The sequence below is a fragment of the Cannabis sativa genome, chromosome 2 (genome assembly GCF_029168945.1).
Source record: "Cannabis sativa cultivar Pink pepper isolate KNU-18-1 chromosome 2, ASM2916894v1, whole genome shotgun sequence".
NCBI classification, from domain to species: domain Eukaryota; kingdom Viridiplantae; phylum Streptophyta; class Magnoliopsida; order Rosales; family Cannabaceae; genus Cannabis; species Cannabis sativa.
Window position 1 is genome coordinate 47,128,878 of NC_083602.1, and position 20,408 is coordinate 47,149,285.

At 39.9% G+C, this 20,408-nt stretch overlaps 1 protein-coding gene across 1 annotated transcript; it reads right to left on the reverse strand.

Moving 5' to 3' along the window:
• Window positions 1–13,321: 13,321 nt before the first annotated feature.
• LOC133034322 (uncharacterized) lies at window positions 13,322–15,330 on the reverse strand. Its single transcript, XM_061109383.1, has 4 exons — window positions 14,459–15,330; window positions 13,904–14,280; window positions 13,617–13,796; window positions 13,322–13,434 (listed from the first exon to the last, which is right to left on the reverse strand). Exons 1-4 carry the CDS (start codon window positions 15,328–15,330, stop codon window positions 13,322–13,324), a joined length of 1,542 nt encoding a protein of 513 aa, XP_060965366.1.
• Window positions 15,331–20,408: the final 5,078 nt, after the last annotated feature.

Genomic DNA, 20,408 nt, shown 5'->3' on the forward strand with positions numbered 1-20,408 from the left:
GCGCTCCCACTCAATTGCACTACCGTGTTCCCAAAAAGTACGTTTCACCCTGACCAAAAGGTAGGCTTAACTAACAATTCAAGGAACACGAATAGCCTTTCAAGATTGAGCCTAATCATAACAGGATTAAGAACATTTGATCTAGGATCAACTAGGCGATATTGACTTGAATAGATATTACGGTAAGTTTAATAAATCTAAGTCAAAGTTCAATATCGGTCCCTTCCGATGCATACTCCATGCATCCAACCTGAGCTTTACTTTAACCAATGTTCTGGAAAGAACATAGTATTTCTCCAAATACAAGTAAACTCTTGTTGTAGATTATCATATCAGTAAAACCCTGTGTCTGATAAATCTAGGAAACTTTATTCACATAGTCATGTTTACTTTCCAATGTGTTGACGGCACAATAAACAGGATCAAGTATGTGAAAAGGGTTTCAGATGAATTTATACATTATGTACATATAATCATGAAATAAATCATGTGAACCATGCAACATTAAATGTTATTTCTGATCTATATTAATAAGTAAATCTGATTATATTGAAATGAATTTTATTTAGGGCATAAAACCCAACAATATGTTAGATAAGTATCTATTATGTGCTAGTAATCCTATATGTTAATTTGTGGATTGATTGAGAATTTGGTTGTGAAAAAGCAAAATTGAGTTCATGGAACTCAAGCTTGGTGCTTTAATGGCACTTTTTGATTCTTAGCGAAATTATCACTACTACAAAAACCCTCTTTAGAGGCGGTTTTTAAGCCCTTTCAGCGTCGGTTTTCGCAAAATTCGCTACCGACGCTGATCAGGGCGACGCTAAAGGGTTTATATGAACCGACGCCATATGTACCCCTATGGCCTCGGTTATTAGCTGGGAAGCGACGCTATGGCGTACCTATGGCGTCGGTTCCTAGCCAATAACCGACGCCATAGGTACGCGAATTTAAGTTTTTTTATTTATTTTAATTTAATTATATAATTTTAATTACATTTTAATTATATATTTATTAATTTATATATTATTTTATTTAATTTAAATTACATATTCATTTTTTAAAATGTAAATTAAATATTATTTAAATTTGGGTAAAATACATAATTTAATTTCATAAAAGTAATTAAATATTACACAAACACTAATGTAAAATTAGTTAAAAATATTGATAAGTTAATAAATCTAACTACAAGTTAATCTATAAAAATTACATAATGAAGAAAAATTCTTCGACCTTTCAACCTCAATCGTCACCGTGAATCACCGCCATCAAGTGTTCGATCCACTTTCGCTGTAGTGGTAACAATTCTGTTTTTGGATCGTATTGCTTCTTACCCCCAAACTGTTAAAAAAATTAAAAATTTATATTAGTTTATGTATATGTATATTATATATTTGTTATTATAGAATTTATATACTATAATCAATAATTAAAACTTATAGCTTTTTGATCTTGTATGTAACGGATGGGGTTGGCACGTGCGACGATGTCGATGATATATTTCAAAACATAAAAACCGCATTCTTGGCTTTTAGGTTGTCTTGGACAGTTTGCTTGGTTAATTCCTTGCCACGGGCCAAGATACTCATGTGCGTTCCCTATATACATGAATGCCCTGTTTGGGAAAATTATATTAGCATTTCAATTCGTTAGTTAATTTAAATTCGTTACATAAGAAGTCATTAAATTATTACCTTCCGATCATTTGTTCTATTACTTCGGTAATTGGGCGGCCACTTATAGGGTTTAAATGGATAATTTTCCTTGGCGTAACCACCACTAGCGTCCAATGCATCCTAGAAAATTATATTGGAATATAAGTAAGATAGTATAAAAATAATTTGAAGACATAATATAGAAATGAACAATTAGCACTAAAGAATTTCATAAAGTTTACCCGATATTTCAAGGAATAAAGAATATTTGGTTGTTGTTGTTCATTAATGATAACCAATTAGACAATCGTCTTGCCGCATCGTCAAAAGACTGACTCTTTTCTTCATCGTTGATCCCATGCACTATGAGAAGCTCTGGGTCGTAAAACTTGAAAAAATTTCTCATACCGTTGATGCTCTCCCATATGTGCCTGCCAAAAAAATTGTTAGTGTCTTATAATAATTTAACTATAATTTGATATAAGGTTAATTAGATTAAAGAAGAGTATACATCATTCCAAACAACATTCCCTGGTTGCCGATGTAGTCACACGTAGCAACCTGCTGCAAATCCTCTCCAGATAACGTGATCTGGGTACGCGGTGCAATGAATCCTCGGGGGACAGGAATTGTGATTATATCACGTTTATCTTTGAGCCTCAGGAATTCATGAATCATCCATTTTAGCAAATTAGGGATCAACGCCATCTTCTCTTCCATGAACAAGTCATCTTCCCGTGCACCACGGCCTTGTGGAGAAAGCATCGGAGCTTTCCCCTTTGACGCATCACGGCCTTGTGGTTGTACCTCATCTTGAGGAGTGTATGGTTGTGGAACATACGCCTCACCAGCCACCTCTCCTTCTTCCTCTTGTTCGGCAGCGTTTCTCTGCTACTTAAGGGATTGGACTTCGGCTTTTAATTTTTCAATCTCCTTCGCTTGTCGAGCCACAACATCAGACACTTCCCTTTTCTTCCTGCCGAACAGTTGAGATGTCGTGGTCAGGAACCTACAAATCATAAAATGCAAATTAGCAACGATTTTATTTGTGTAACTAAATAAATAACATTTGAAGTAATAGCATACCCAGCAGCCCTGACACGTCCAGGATGCTCTGGTGTCCCGAGCGCCTACGTCAGGATATCGTTTTGGCCCTGGACCTGAATTTGTCCCTGACTAAGCTTCTCCTCTAATTGAGCCTAATGCACGCATATATTCAACCAATTAGTATATGAATTATATACACTAACTCATGAGTAGAACTCAATTAAGGATTAATATATACTTACTATCTTCTCTGCAATTTCCTTGTCGTAATCAGTGACATTTTCTACTCTTGGTGAGAGATTTAATCCAAACACGGTGGTGGGGGGGATCTGCAACTTCGAGGTCCTTTTTCTACATAACATAGTACCAATTAAATTGTATAGCACATTATAGCACATTAAATTTTAAGCATTACTTACCACAGCTTCCCGTACGTTCACCATTCCACTCCGACCACTTCGATGTCTGGATTGAATTTTTGAGGAACGTTCACGTTGGACCTTACTCAATTCCTACAATGCCAAAAAAATACATTAGATACATGTACTTGTATTTAAGAGTTTATCTTAGTGTTAATATAATTAGCGTACCAGCATTTCAGGAGTTAGTCGACTTTCAACAAATTTGCACCAATCAGCAGCGTCGATCTCGGGGTGCTTTTCAGGGACTTGTGCTAGTCGTCCCAGATCATTCTCTTTCAACGCGGGCATTATGATGTCTTTTGTCATCCTATTCTTGAAGTCTTTCATTAACTTCCCAGCTAGGATGAGACAATCATGTTTGAAGGAGTTCGGCACAATGAACCCCGTCTATTTTGAAGGAAAACAAACACGGTTAGAGTCAACATTTGAAGTAATAGAAAAACAAATCAAAATTCTAACAAATAACAGCTTACCTGTATGTCTTTCCAAACTTTATTTTTCAGAGTCGGGTTGACTTCTTTCCAGTTTTTATAGGCCAACCCTATTGTCTGCCGACATTTGACTCCTAGAGTGGATACGAGCTTCGCATAGCTTTTTCCACAGTATTGACCTTTGTCATTAACCTCGAGGGCCACTCTTTTGCCCTGATCCATTTGTAAAGCCCGCTTAGTTAATTTGGAAATTAGCTGATACTTATGTTAATCAGGAAATTATTTATAGCTATTTAAATAATTTATCATGGATATTTATGGAATTCAGATATGCATATTTATGTCATCAGCAGTTTTATATTTCGCATTTCCGGTGTCCGGTATTTGGAACGCGGCGTTTGGCTCAGTAGAAATCACAACCTAGTATGTTAGTATTTTGGGGACGGGTTTTAGACATTGGGAATGTCGGGAATGGCCGGGAATTTAGAATGTCCCAAAATACCCCTTTAGTATGAATTATGTGATTTTATGGTGGAGGGGCAAAATGGTCTTTTTGCCCCATTAGTATTTTTTGTCTTATGTGATTTATGATATGGAAAATAAATGTTAAGTGTTTATTTTATTTAATTGTTGGCTGAAAATAGAATGTGATAAATGGCTTTTATTCTCTTTTTCTCACATTTTCAACACTTAGTCAATTTAAAGGAAATTTCAAAAACTCACACACACACAACTCTCTCTCTTTCTACCGAGAACTTTGGGGTTCAAGAGCTGGATTTTGTGGTGATTCAAGCTTGGGTTTGCAATCTTTATTGATCTCTTGTGTGGTATGTGTTTCCTTATCCCTTTCTCCTTAAATTCTTGAAGAAAAATGATGAAATTGGATGGTAATGCATGTGGTTTTTGAGAGATCTTGCTGCTGTGATTTTGTTGTTTATTTATGGATTCAAAGCATGATTTTTGTTGTTAAATGAGTTGTGTGAAGCATGAGTAGCTAGGTTGTTCAAGCTTTTAATTTATATATGAAAATTGATGATTTTTGTGAGAAAATGCATGTTTTGTTTCTGTATGATTGCGGTTGTTATTGTCATTTGCGGAGGTGTTTTATTGCTTAGTTAAGTAGAATTAACTAGGCTAGGGTGCATGCTAGAGGGTTTAACCAAGTTTGAGTTCTTGAACTCAAAGCTTGGTCTTCAATGGTGAAATTTGCTTGTGAGGTTTCTGGGTAGGTTTGAGGCCTTGGATTGGTCATTTGGGACCTATGTAGGAGGTCTGGAAAGTTTGGGACCATTTGGGTTCGAAATGGTCAAGTTATGGGAATTTTTGGTTGCCGCTCGCGAGGAACCGGAATTCCGGTTGAGCATCCGGAATTCGGATGGGGGTTCGTATTTTCCCGAGAACCTAATTCGGTTGGGCAACCGGACTTCCGGATGGGGGATTTTTCAGAACCCTAGTTTTCCTCGTTTTTGGGTTTTTAGGGGTATTGCCATGCTTTTTATCGATAGGGAAACTTTTAGTTTCGAGTTTTAGTCCCCGGGAAGTGATTTAGCGTGTCACTTATAGCGTTGTGGTTTTTATGGTTTAGGAGCCGCAATCCGCCGTTCGGCTTCGGTTCCAGTCGGGTTGACCTGCACACCTCGAAATCTAATCCGGGTAAGATTAGTATAACAGTATGCATATGTAGATTACATGTTTAGCGTGCATGTAAGAAGCCTGCTAGATTACATTAGATATGTATTAGGCTTCGAACCATCCAACCCTGTCACGTCGGTACAGGCTGGAGTATGACCAGCAGCCGGAGTATGACCGGTTTGACCGATCAGCCGACACTTGGTTGGTGGTTCCGTGCTATTGACGTATCCCGTCGGTACAGCCCGGAGTATGACCAGCAATGAGTATGACCTGGCTCGACCGATCGAGGAGGATATAGTAACACGTCGGTACAGCCGGAGTATGACCAAGCCGAGTATGACCGGCTCGACCGATCAGTTGTTACGTGTCAATAGTACCGTCCCCCGAACGTTCAAAACTCGGTACCATGTTGGACATGGCGGTAAGCGGGACTCAGTATCGTGTTGGACACGGCAGTCAGTTTTATGTATGATATTATTATGCTTTTCTTACTGAGTCTGTCGACTCACAGTTTAGTTTCATGTGTAGGTAAAGGCAAGGCAGTTGCTGATGGACCGTGAGCGAGCTTATGGGATTGTACATGTCGGGGCGGTTAGGCCTGGAGCGTACGATCCTCGGGACAGCAGGCCGAGATTTTTGTAGCGGTCGTTAGATGACCTTATTTTGATGTAAAAGTTGAATAGTAAAAACGTTTGTAAATATTTTTATAAATCGGGATCCCGAGACTTTTTGGTAAAATGGTTTATAAGTTTAATGAAAAAGCAAAATTTTAATTAATCACGTTTTTCCATAAACCTCGTTGATTAGCAACGAGCTGCACAGTACGTTTAAAAATCACGTAATACGCCTAAATTAGTTAGGGTGTTACAATTTGGTATCAGAGCCGCCAGGTTGTCTTCCGAAGATCGTCACGACATGTACAATCATCATCAGCAGTTAGCTCGGTTCACGGTTCAGTAAGCCTTTATTGCTTTAGTAGTTTATTTTATTCAGTTATGAAAAAAGAAAAGCCTGTTAGGAAGCATGTTAGTAGCCTGATAGTAGAATAGGCGCATGTTTCATTTCTAATTTCCAAATTAAGCGGCATTAGTAAGCTCGCCCTGAATACGACCTGATATGCCAACTCTTGGTTTCGCAGGCGGTTCTAGCTAGATGGACGCCAGGCGGACTACCAGGAGTCGAGGCAACTCAGTGGGGTCGAATCAGGGAGAGGGAGCTCGGTTTCCCCCACCCGCTAGGGGCCGAGGTAGAGGTCCCCGAGGCAGGGCTCGTGGTCGGGGTGATGAGAACCCGCCACAGGCTGCCCAGGCTCCCCCAGCCGATCAGGGAGCCCCGAATTGGGAGTTACGGTTTGCGGAGATGCAAGCCCGGATCGAAGAGCAAGACCTCGAGATTCAGAGGTTGAGACAGCAGGGTGCTCCTGCAGTTCCAGTGCCAGTAGTTCCAGCGGCACCTGCCCCTGCTGCCCAGACCGAGATGGTAGTGGCGGCCCACAGATTGGAACCTTTATATGAGCGGTTCCGGAAGCAAGCACCTCCGGTATTCCTGGGAGGTCCGGATGTGTCGAAAGCCGAGCGGTGGCTTACGCGTGATCACCGAATTCGAACTTTATGGGTGTCACCTAAGAACGACGAGTGGTGTGCGCCACATTTCAGTTCCAGGAGGATGCCCTGGTATGGTGGGACATGGTGTCTCAGATTCACGATGTCACCACCATGACTTGGGAGAGGTTCCAGGAACTTTTCAACGCGAAGTACTACAACGAGGCGGTTAGAAGCGCCAAGAGAAAGGAATTTGTTCACCTGACCCAGCGGGAGAACATGAGTGTCACTGAGTATACTACTCAGTTTGACCGGTTGGCGAGGTTAGCCTCGGGTATTGTGCCGACCGACTTCAGCAGAAAGGAGAAGTATCTGGACGGGTTGAATCCCAAGATCAGGCATGACCTGATGATTACCACTGACGACAGCACCACCTACGCTCAGATGGTGGAGAAGGCACTGCGAGCTGAGGGCGCAGTGGGATGTATGTCAGATTCAGCCAGTACTCCGGTTGGTGGCGGAGCTCCTACCCCTCCTGCATCAGGCTTTAGCAGGGGGAGTAGTGGTTCGGCCATTGATCAGAGGAAGAGGGCACCCACTGCTTCCGGCGGCTCGAGTCAGAACAAGAGGTTCCGGGGGAACCAGAACAGAGGGAGTCGTCCTGGTGGTAATGAGACTCGCTTCTCCTATCCCGAGTGCCCTATCTGCAAGAGGCATCATCGGGGAGAGTGCAAGGGGCAGGGATGCTTCCATTGTGGCATGCCCGGGCACTTCAAGAGGGAATGTCCCCAGCTCAGGCCGAGGCACCGAGAGCTCCGGCGATGCCCACTCCGGCCGGGGTATTCGCGATCACGCAGGCTGATGCAGATGCCAGCCCATCAGTTGTTACAGGTCAGATTCTTATTAACGACTCGTTTTATTCAGTGCTGTTTGATTCTGGGGCTACACGTTCTTATGTGGCGGCCAGAGTCTTTAGTAAGTTGGGTAGACCCTATGATAGATATGAGTCAGGGTTTGGAACCCTGTTACCTGGCGGAGAATTGGTTATCTCCAATAGGTGGATTAGGTCTATGCCGATCAGGATAGATGGTAGAGAGTTGAGCGCTGATCTGATAGAGATGAGCTTAGTCGAATTTGATATTATTTTAGGAATGGATTTCCTATCTAAATATTCGGCGAGCATTGATTGCAAGAGGAAGATGGTGGTCTTCCAACCAGAAAGTGAAGAACCGTTCGTTTTTGTGGGTTCGGTTCAGGGATCTCGGATCCCGGTGATCTCGGCTATGTCAGCGAGAGAATTATTGCACGGTGGGTGCTTAGGGTTTCTGGCCGTGGTGGTGGACACCACTCGGCCAGACACCATTCGGCCAGAGGACATCAGAGTGGTTCGGGAATTTTTGGACGTTTTTCCCGAAGAACTTCCAGGGTTACCACCTCATCGGGAGATCGACTTTGTGATTGACTTGGCACCAGGGGTGGATCCGGTTTCTAAAGCCCCGTATAGGATGGCTCCAGCTGAACTTAAGGAATTGAAGATTCAGCTCCAAGGGTTGCTCGACATAGGGTTCATTCGGCCCAGTGTGTCACCTTGGGGAGCCCCGGTTTTGTTCGTGAAGAAGAAGGATGGTTCTATGAGGATGTGCATCGACTACAGAGAGTTGAACAAGCTGACGGTGAAGAATAAATATCCATTACCTAGGATCGATGACTTGTTCGATCAGCTTCAGGGGAAGACGGTCTTTTCTAAGATTGATCTCCGTTCGGGTTATCATCAGTTGAGGATCCGAGAGGAGGACATTCCAAAGACGGCTTTCCGCACTAGGTATGGACACTACGAGTTCCTGGTTATGTCATTCGGACTAACCAATGCTCCTGCAGCATTTATGGACCTGATGAATAGAGTATTCAAGGATTTCCTCGATATCTGTGTAATTGTGTTTATCGACGACATCCTCGTGTACTCTCAGTCAGAAGAGGAGCATGAGTTACATCTTCGGTATGGTACCGCAACGACTTCGAGAACATAGACTCTACGCCAAGTTCAAGAAATGTGAGTTCTGGTTGTCTCAGGTGTCCTTCCTAGGGCACATAGTGAGTAAAGATGGGATCAAGGTGGATCCCGGGAAGATCGAATCCGTCAGGGATTGGCCGAGACCGAAGACAGTGACAGAGATCAGAAGCTTTTTGGGATTAGCTGGGTACTACCGTAGGTTCGTGGAGGGGTTCTCCAAAATTTCAATGCCCCTAACCGAGCTTACAAAGAAGAATCAGCGATTTATCCGGTCGGTATAAATGCGAAGCTAGTTTTCAGGAGCTGAAACAGAGGTTGATTACTGCTCCGGTACTAGCTTTGCCTTCGGACGAGGAGAAGTTCGTGGTCTATTGTGACGCATCCAAACAGGGTTTGGGGTGCGTATTGATGCAAGCCGATCGGGTTATCGCTTACGCCTCCCGTCAGTTAAAGGATTATGAACAGCGATACCCGACTCATGATTTAGAATTGGCCGCAGTGGTTTTTGCACTGAAGATTTGGCGGCATTACTTGTATGGTGAGAAGTGCGAGATCTATACCGACCATAAAAGTCTCAAGTATTTCTTTACTCAGAAAGATTTGAACATGAGACAGAGGCGTTGGTTGGAGTTAGTGAAGGATTATGATTGCGAGATCCTCTATCATCCCGGAAAAGCCAATGTAGTGGCCGATGCCCTGAGTAGAAAGGGTCCCGGGCAAGTGGCTAGCATGGTTCAGATCTCACCTCAGCTAGCAGAGGATATGGTCAGGTCCAGCATTGAGTTTGTGGTAGGTCAGCTTCACAACTTAACGCTGCAATCTGATCTGTTAGAAAGAATAAAGGTTGCTCAGACGACAGATCCAGAATTAGTGAAGATCCGAGATGAGGTATTGGCTGGTCAAGCCAAAGACTTTTCAGTGTCAGATAGTGGGATGCTGTTGTATAAAGCCAGGGTTTGTGTCCCAAACAGTGTGGACTTGAGAAACGAGATCTTTGAGGAGGCTCATTCTACTCCGTATTCTCTACATCCCGGCACCACCAAGATGTACCAAGATTTGAAACCGTACTTCTGGTGGAGCGGTATGAAGAAGAATTTGGTAGAATTCGTTTTGAGATGCCTCACGTGTCAGCAGATCAAGGCTGAACATCAGAGACCAGCAGGGTTGTTGCAGCCTCTAACCCTACCAGAATGGAAATGGGAGGATATTACTATGGATTTCGTGGTCGGGTTACCTAGGACCACGGGTATGTTTGATTCCATCTGGGTAGTGGTGGACCGATTTACGAAATCTGCTCATTTTCTGCCGGTCAGAACGACGTTTACAGTGGATCAGTTGGCAGAGTTATATGTCAGGGAAATAGTGAGACTTCACGGGGTACCGAAGTCTATTGTTTCGGACAGGGATCCGAAATTCACCTCCAAATTTTGGCAGAGTTTGCAACGGGCAATGGGTACGAAGCTAAAATTCAGTACAGCATTTCATCCTCAGACAGATGGTCAGTCCGAGAGGACAATTCAGATATTGGAGGATATGCTGAGAGCCTGTGTTATGGACTTTGAGGGTTCATGGAGTAAATACCTACCGTTAGTGGAGTTCTCGTACAACAACAGTTACCAGAGTACGATAGGGATGGCACCCTACGAACTGTTGTACGGTAGGAAATGTAGATCCCCTATCCACTGGGATGAGACAGGGGAGAGGAAATATCTAGGTCCGGAGTCAGTTCAGCGGACCAATGAGGCAATAGAGAAGATTAAAGCTAGAATGCTTGCCTCCCAGAGCAGACAGAAGAGTTACGCAGATCCGAAACGTAGGGATGTTGAGTTCCGAGTAGGGGACCATGTGTTTTTACGAGTATCTCCGATGAAGGGGATTAAACGTTTCGGGAAAAGAGGCAAGTTATGCCCTAGATTTACAGGACCTTTCGAGATTCTCGAGAAGATAGGTCAAGTGGCATATCGGTTAGCATTGCCTCCAGCTTTATCAGCAGTGCACAACGTATTTCATGTCTCAATGTTGAGAAAATACGTTTCAGACCCCTCTCATATAATCAGTTATGAGAGCCTTCAGCTTCAGTCAGATATGTCTTATGAGGAACAGCCAGTGCAGATCCTGGATAGAAAGGATAAAGTCCTTCGGAATAAGACTATAGCGTTGGTCAAGGTTCTCTGGAGAAACAGCAAGGTGGAGGAAGCCACCTGGGAGCTTGAGTCAGATATGCGAGCTCAATATCCAGAGTTATTCAGGTTAGATTTCGGGGACGAAATCCTTTTAAGGGGGGGATAGTTGTAAAGCCCGCTTAGTTAATTTGGAAATTAGCTGATACTTATGTTAATCAGGAAATTATTTATAGCTATTTAAATAATTTATCATGGATATTTATGGAATTCAGATATGCATATTTATGTCATCAGCAGTTTTATATTTCGCATTTCCGGTGTCCGGTATTTGGAACGCGGCGTTTGGCTCAGTAGAAATCACAACCTAGTATGTTAGTATTTTGGGGACGGGTTTTAGACATTGGGAATGTCGGGAATGGCCGGGAATTTAGAATGTCCCAAAATACCCCTTTAGTATGAATTATGTGATTTTATGGTGGAGGGGCAAAATGGTCTTTTTGCCCCATTAGTATTTTTTGTCTTATGTGATTTATGATATGGAAAATAAATGTTAAGTGTTTATTTTATTTAATTGTTGGCTGAAAATAGAATGTGATAAATGGCTTTTATTCTCTTTTTCTCACATTTTCAACACTTAGTCAATTTAAAGGAAATTTCAAAAACTCACACACACACAACTCTCTCTCTTTTTCGGCTGAGAACTTTGGGGTTCAAGAGCTGGATTTTGTGGTGATTCAAGCTTGGGTTTGCAATCTTTATTGATCTCTTGTGTGGTATGTGTTTCCTTGTCCCTTTCTCCTTAAATTCTTGAAGAAAAATGATGAAATTGGATGGTAATGCATGTGGTTTTTGAGAGATCTTGCTGCTGTGATTTTGTTGTTTATTTATGGATTCAAAGCATGATTTTTGTTGTTAAATGAGTTGTGTGAAGCATGAGTAGCTAGGTTGTTCAAGCTTTTAATTTATATATGAAAATTGATGATTTTTGTGAGAAAATGCATGTTTTGTTTCTGTATGATTGCTGGTTGTTATTGTTAGTTTGCAGAGGTGTTTTATTGCTTAGTTAAGTAGAATTAACTAGGCTAGGGTGCATGCTAGAGGGTTTAACCAAGTTTGAGTTCTTGAACTCAAAGCTTGGTCTTCAATGGTGAAATTTGCTTGTGAGGTTTCTGGGTAGGTTTGAGGCCTTGGAATGGTCATTTGGGACCTATGTAGGAGGTCTGGAAAGTTTGGGACCATTTGGGTTCGAAATGGTCAAGTTATGGGAATTTTTGGTTGCTGCCTGCGAGGAACCGGAATTCCGGTTGAGCATCCGGAATTCCGGATGGGGGTTCAGATTTTCCCAGAACCGGAATTCCGGTTGGGCAACCGGACTTCCGGATGGGGGATTTTTCAGAACCCTAGTTTTCCTCGTTTTTGGGTTTTTAGGGGTATTGCCATGCTTTTTATCGATAGGGAAACTTTTAGTTTCGAGTTTTAGTCCCCGGGAAGTGATTTAGCGTGTCACTTATAGCGTTGTGGTTTTTATGGTTTAGGAGCCAGTAATCCGCCGTTCAGCTTCAGTTCCAGTCAGGTTGACCGGCACACCTGAAATCGGAATCCAGGTAAGATTAGTATAACAGTATGCATATGTAGATTACATGTTTAGCGTGCATGTAGGAAGCCTGTTAGATTACATTAGATATGTATTAGGCTTCGAACCATCCAACCCTGTCACGTCGGTACAGGCTGGAGTATGACCAGCAGCCGGAGTATGACCGGTTTGACCGATCAGGCTGACACTTGGTTGGTGGTTCCGTGCTATTGACGTATCCCGTCGGTACAGGCTGGAGTATGACCAGCAGCCGGAGTATGACCGGTTCGACCGATCAGGAGGATATAGTAACACGTCGGTACAGGCTGGAGTATGACCAGCAGCCGGAGTATGACCGGTTCGACCGATCAGGTTGTTACGTGTCAATAGTACCGTCCCCTGAACGTTCAAAACTCAGTACCATGTTGGACATGGCAGTAGCGGGACTCAGTATCGTGTTGGACACGGCAGTCAGTTTTATGTATGATATTATTATGCTTTTCTTACTGAGTCTGTCGACTCACAGTTTAGTTTCATGTGTAGGTAAAGGCAAGGCAGTTGCTGATGGACCGTGAGCGAGCTTATGGGATTGTACATGTCGGGGCGGTTAGGCCTGGAGCGTACGATCCTCGGGACAGCAGGGCTGAGATTTTTGTAACGGTCGTTAGATGACCTTATTTTGATGTAAAAGTTGAATAGTAAAAACGTTTGTAAATATTTTTATAAATCGGGATCCCGAGACTTTTTGGTAAAATGGTTTATAAGTTTAATGAAAAAGCAAAATTTTAATTAATCACGTTTTTCCATAAACCTCGTTGATTAGCAACGAGCTGCACAGTACGTTTAAAAATCACGTAATACGCCTAAATTAGTTAGGGTGTTACACCATTAGTTTTGATATTTCATTCATTTGCGTCGGCCCTCGTGTAGGTATTGTGGTTGGACACTCATTTTCTGCGCCCGAATCAGATCCTGATTCCGAGTTCACCATGTCTACACCATTAACAAACAAACTTTAAAGTTAGCCATATATATAACAAGTAGTGTATATGAAATATTAAAAGCATAAACAAATTGTTAAGTATTCAGGAGCATTCACAACCACAATATAAAGTAAGCTATATATCAAGTTACCAATTAGACACGTTTTCTTTTCTTTTTTTGTCTATGTTTGCCTGAATCACAATTGACCCATATTCCCTCATTAATATCGTTTCTAATGTATTCAGCGTCGTCTTCCTCAATGTTACGATCAATTCCCATAAGTTGCTCGTGAATTGGTTGTCCAACAATGAAGTCATCGTAACATAAGTCAGCATTCTCTGCATCCTCTTCAGTCTCTAAGAACCTCCTCTCTGGTGTCGATAAAACAATAGACCATTTATCATTAGCCGGATCAGAAATGTAAAAAACTTGAGCTGCTTGGCTAGCCATGATGGATCATTCTTGCTTCCTCTCTTACTTAAATCAACCAAAGTAAAACCAAGCTCGTCAGTTTTTACTCCAACATTGTTGTCAACCCAAGAACATTTAAAAAGTGGAATTCGGAACGCAAAATAATTGAGCTCCCATATTTCTTCAATGACCCCATAATACGTCATAGTACCTAAAACAGGGTTTCTATCTTTTGCACTTGCAAAGTGCATAGTTTCTGCGACGATACGTATACCACTATTTTGAACCTCTCGAGCATCATCTCTTGACTTTGTATGAAAACGTTTACCCCTTACAATGTACGCTTCATGCTTTGCAACCGTAAAAGTTGGTCCAAGGGCAATACGACTCAACACATCAGATACTCCATGATTCGGTTCGTTCAACTTTGATATAATTGTATTCCTTAACCACCCAATGAAAGTTTGACGATGTTGGTCTGCAACCCATTTTTGTTTATTTTTTTGATTTCTTGGAACCATTGATTGTAACAGCTCCATATGGTCACTGTAAAACAAGTAAAGTAAATCAAGTTATTGTTCATCGTGACTTAAGTAATGTTAATAAAAAAAAAGGTACTTACGTTATATATGGTTGAACCTCTGCGTTATTGTTCATCACGACTAATTGAGCTTGATCTAGTTCAAGCTTGGACACTGTCACCATTGTCCCTTTCCCCCTTAATCCTCTATCAACATCATCAGGGTCAATTCTTGGTTTGCTAATTCCTATTGCCTCAACTCCAGCCATGTACTCTGAACAAAATTCCACAGCCTCTTCAGATATGTAGCACTCAACCATACATGCTTCTGGTTGATAGTGGTTACGCACATAACTTTTAAGTACCTTCATATTTCTTTCAAATAGATACATCCATCTCACCCACACCGGCCCACACAGCCTTGCTTCTCTCACTAGATGAACCATTAAATGGATCATGATGTCGAAAAAAGATGGCGGAAAAAACTTTTCCAGGTTGCACAATGTTTTCGCTACATGTTCATGTAATGCATCTAACTTATCCAATTCTAATTCCTTCCCGCACAACCTATTAAAGAAAATGCAAACATGTGTCAAACATTCTCGAACATATTTTGGCAAGACTGATCTAATGGCAATTGGAAGTAGATGTTGCATTAACGCATGACAATCATGTGATTTCAGACCCATTAGTTTCAATTCAGTCTCATTCACCAAGTTTTTGATGTTAGACGAGTAACCATCGGGTACTTTCATATTTGCAAGTGATTTGCAAACTGGTTGTTTCTCTTTTTTGGACAAAGTGAAACAAGCAGGAGGCAAATATAAACGTTCACCTTTCTTCTGAGGTGCCAGAGATTGTCGTATACCTATTTCAACGAGATCTAAACGACTATTTAGACCGTCCTTAGTTTTGCTGGGGATATCAAGTAAGGTACCAATAATACTCTCACGCACATTTTTTTCAATATGCATGACATCCAAATAATGTCGAACTAGTAGACTTTTCCAATATGGAAGACGAAAGAAGATTGACTTTCTTTGAAAACAACCATTAGTTCTTTTTATTTTTTTGCGTCTTTCCATACTTAAAATCTACAAGTTGAACTTGTTGGAGAATTTGTTCCCCAGACAGTGGCAAAGGAGCCATATCACCCTCTTCAGTACCATCGAATGCTTTCTTCTTCCGTCTATCAGGATGATTTGCAGGCAATTACCGTCTGTGACCCATATAACACATCTTGTGTCCATTTGCCAAGCGACGAGCCGATGTGTTAGTGCAACAAATCGGACAACCTTCGTAACCTTTTGTGCTTAAGCCTGATAAATTACTATAAGCAGGGAAATCACTGACAGTCCACAACAACACAGCTTTCAGATTAAAGAATTCTTTTTTAAAACCATCATAGACCTAAACCCCGTTCTCATACAATTCTATTAAATCGTCAATCAATGGTTCCAAATATACATCGATATTATGTCCAGGTTGTTGCGGGCCTGATATCATTAAGGAAAGCATGTTAAATTTCCTCTTCATCACTAACCAGGGAGGAAGATTTTACATAAGTAGGAAGACAGGCCATGAACTATGACGACTACTTAGAGATCTATGTGGATTTACTCCATCCGCAGACAGACCGAGACGAATGTGTCTTGGTTCAGATTTGAATTCAGGATTTATGTAGTTTACTTTTTTCCAAGCTTGGGAATCTGCAGAATGTCTGAGTTTTCCATCTTTCACTCTCTTGGTCTCATGCCAAATCAAATTTTCAGAATGTTCTGTACTACGATATAATCGTTTCAGACGCGGAATCAAAGGCATGTACCACATCACTTTTTGGGGGATAAGTTTCCTATTCTCCTTACTCTTGTTTACTTTATGGCGGGATAAACCGCAAGTCGGGCAATAATTCATGTCTGCATATTCCTTACGATATAAAATGCAATCGTTCGGACATGCATGAATTTTTTCATACTTCAATCCTATAGAATTTAACGTTTTATTTTTACTTCATAAGTAGATTCCGGGAAGCAGTTGGCAAATGGTAAAATATCTTTAAAAACAGCTAAAAATTGAGTAAAACATTTATCGCTCACTCCATTTTCTGCTTTTATGTTGTAAAACTTTACCATTGTTGGTAATCTTAGTTTTTTACAACCATCGAACAGAGGTTTATCAGCATCACTAAGAAAATTATCGAATTTCTCAGGATCATTAAGAAATTCCTCCTGTGCTTCGTTAAGCAAGTCCAATGGATAATCATCGAAATCATTACCCTCGATATCATCTACCCCTCGCTTTCCTAATGGATATGGATCATTAGGTAAATGTTCGCCATGGTAATACCAATTAGTACAACTTCTATTGAAACCTCGTAAATACACATGGTCCTTAATCATTGTAATATTCCCTTTAGATACATTACAACAATCTACACACAGACAATGAATACCATCGTGATTTTTAGAATTCTTTAAGGCAAACTCTAAAAATGCATCGAACCCTACTTGAAATCGCAGTGTGTCTCTCTCCTCACGCATCCATGATTTATCCATAACAAAAATCCTATCCAAAAAAATTCAGTATTTAGTAACTAATTATAGCTAATTACTAATTACACAATGTAACTAACTAAGTTTCTCACAATTTATTCATATTAATTTATAAATTACTCAAATTCTCGTTTTAGATTAGTTCATATTATTAGGTTGTTTTGTTGATTAGAATGTTGGTAAAATGTTAAATATTTTTAATAAAAAAAGTTGAGGGGAAAAGTTTTTGGTAAAGCAATAAGGGTATTAACTAATATTTTTCCCTTTTAATTAACTTTTGCTCTTTATTTTCTTTGAAAAATAAAAATCCACATTGAACCTCTCAAATGAAAGCAAAAAAAAATAAAAAAAGAAGGATTTTATCTGTTTATTTTGTTAATGTATTTAGTAACTAATTATAGCTAGTTACTAATTACACAATGTAACTAACTAAGTTTCTCACACAATTTATTCATATTAATTTATAAATTACTCAAATTTTCGTTTTAGATTAGTTCATGTTATTAGGTTGTTTAGTTGATTAGAATGTTGGTAAAATTAAAAAGTTTACATAAATGTGAATATTTTTATGTGACCTAACTTGTTATCACTATGTTATAATTAACTAGTTATTTGTGTTATGTAAATATTATTAATGGTTTTAGTAAGATTTATCCTAATTCTACCGAAATTTCGGCAGCATAATGGCTGTAATTGGACATTCCTAAAAATTTTACAAGTGCCTAAAATAACAAACAAAATAGATAAATAATACAAAATTTATCCACCCATCCGACCGCAGTACATGTATTCGCAGAACCTACTTCACTACGGATGAATATTTAAGATATTCAAACTCAACTAACATGCATTGATAATTAATTATATAATAAGAAAAACTTAGTTAAAGTATATACCTATAATTGCAAGCCCAAATACGCTACACACAAAATTATGCCGAACCCCTACAATATAATGAAATACAACGAAATTACAAAATTAATTATTTCATTACTTATAACTAGTTATAAAAAATTGTAACAAGTTACTTAGTTACTAAATTATACATACATATATATAACCAATTATATCTCACACTATTATCTCAAAAAAATAAAATTATATCACACACTAATTCAATTTTAAAATTTTTATTTCTAAACTAATGAAATCCCTCCAATGTCATTTTATTCACAACAAATATATATTACAAAAAATATATAAAATACAATTACAAAAATTTTTTTCCATAAAAAAATATACACACACTATATACACACAATATATACACACATTATATACAAATATTCAATAAAATATACACATACATATATATACTATACATTGAGGTACAAATTATTACCTAATAACCGCAAGTCGACGACCACCGTAAAAAATCCCGGTACTATACACATAAAACACAATAATATTACTAATAAAATAAAAAAACTCAAATAATAATTTACAAAAACAAAAAATAAAACAATATACATAATACAAAAAGAATAGAAGCAATATTTATATCTTAAACGAGGTTGAGATTCAACAATTTCTCAAGAAAAATGGGTGGCCGGATTTCAAACCCAAACTTTACTATTTGGGTTCGGATGACACTCAAAGAGGGTAAAAAATCAAAACTTTTTAGGTGTATGTTATTAAATATCGAAAATGGAGGATTTTAAAAAAAAATGGGCTAAAAAGGTTAAGAAATGGGGGAGATATGGTGGTGAGGAGGGGGCTGCGGCGAGGGTTTGTCTAGGTATATGCTCTCTGGTTTGCTGGGTTGCTGAGTGAAGTGGGAAGGAAGAAGAAGATCGAAGAACATATACTCTGAACGACCCTATGGCGTCGGTTCCTGCATAGGAACCGACAGCATAGGGTACACGTGTCAGAAAACTGTGTACCCTATGCCGGATGTTTCTATGCAGGAACCGACGCCATAGGGTCGTTCAGAAAAAAAAAATTTAATTCCAACCGCCTCTAAATGGTATAATGCAATTTTATACCTACGGTTTTTATCAAAAAACCGCCTCTAAATGTCAATTTCGAACATAGCGGGTATTTTCACACCCTTTAGCTTCCCTTTTTTATAAATGGGATTGAAAAAACTGCCTCTAAAGGCTAACATTGTAGTAGTGTATTATGTTAAGTTGTGGAATATGTTTACTATGACATATATTGATGCTCTGGAAAGTTTGGGAGTGTTTGGGGATGATTTGAGTGAGTTTTGGGGGTTTAAAGATTGAGAAATTTTGTGTTCTCTGCCCAGACAACCGGAATTCCGGTTGGTTCAGGGCTGCTTCAACTGGAATTCCTTCAACCGGAATTCCGGTTGGAGTTCATCGGGAAATGCTGAAATTTGTTTTGGTCATAACTTTTGACTTGGGACTCCGTTTGGGACGTTCTTTATACCGTTGGAAAGCTCTTTTCAAGCTCTATGTGATTATCTGTATTTGAATTGCCATGAATTTATTTTATGAATGTGAAATCAGGGGTTAACCCTATTTGTGAAAATCCCGGATTGTGTGTGACTAGGATTACCGGCACCTGGTCTGGAGCACCCGGGGATTTTGAATCTCTACTATTGCGGGACATCAGGTAAGACACTGATTAGCACGTAGATTATGTGTAGTGGCGCTTATATTGAGAATGATATGCATGAATGTTTAGTAACCGAGATTAGGGTTATTACCCTAATAGGAACGGTCTAATAGCCTAGGATTATTACCGTAGTGATATATGTGTATAAATGCCGTGCCATGTTAATTGAAATGAGATTTAGGGATTATGCGCTCAAGGCATAATCAGGTTGGACTCGGTACTCATAACCGAGATGAACCACTTCTAAGGCCTTAATGTATTTAGACGTGTGAGAGTAACACGTGGGTCTACGTCATGTAGATTTAATTAGATGTGTGAGCGCAACACATAGGTCTACGCCACGTAGACATAAAGGGCATGATGAGATAATGATAAGGTCTGTGATATACAGACATATGTGAATGAGCATATTATATTTGTTATGATTTATACTGTCTTGTTGGGCTTGGCTCACGGCTGCTCTACTGTGCAGGAAAGGGTAAGTCAGTGGTTGATCAACCATGAGTTTGAGGAGCAAGACGAAGAATGTACATGTTCAAGCCATATCAGACCAAGCGGGTTGTGGGTCTATTAGTGTTGAACTTTTGAAATCTGTTTTGCCGCTTAGGTCGGCTAGAAAGAAAAGACTTGTAATAAGTTTGTAAATATTTTTTTTTTGGGGATCCCAACTATTTTTGAAGTTTAAATATATTACAAGTTTATTTTCATTCTGTTTAATATAAAAGTTTAAATTCTGCGCTATTTTGGTTAGTAATCCCGATTAGGGGATTAGGGTTTCATAAGCATTTTTGGGTAGCGTGCCTAATTATTTAGGGCGTTACACAAACCCACAATATAACTGGGACCTGGACAAGGAATCAGGATAGAGACATAGGAAACAGAACTAGGACTGGGACCTAGTACCCGACCCTGACCCGAAC

Excerpts from the sequence above, each read along its gene's own strand:
- LOC133034322 (XM_061109383.1), bottom strand. The coding sequence starts at position 15,330 with ATGCATATTGAAAAAAATGTGCGTGAGAGTATTATTGGTACCTTACTT. Across the intron at positions 13,797-13,903 it reads TTTTACTTTGGTTGATTTAA|AGAGGAGGTTCTTAGAGACT; the intron begins GTAAGAGAGGAA and ends TATCGACACCAG. Across the intron at positions 13,435-13,616 it reads ATGGGTCAATTGTGATTCAG|ACATGGTGAACTCGGAATCA; the intron begins GCAAACATAGAC and ends TTAATGGTGTAG.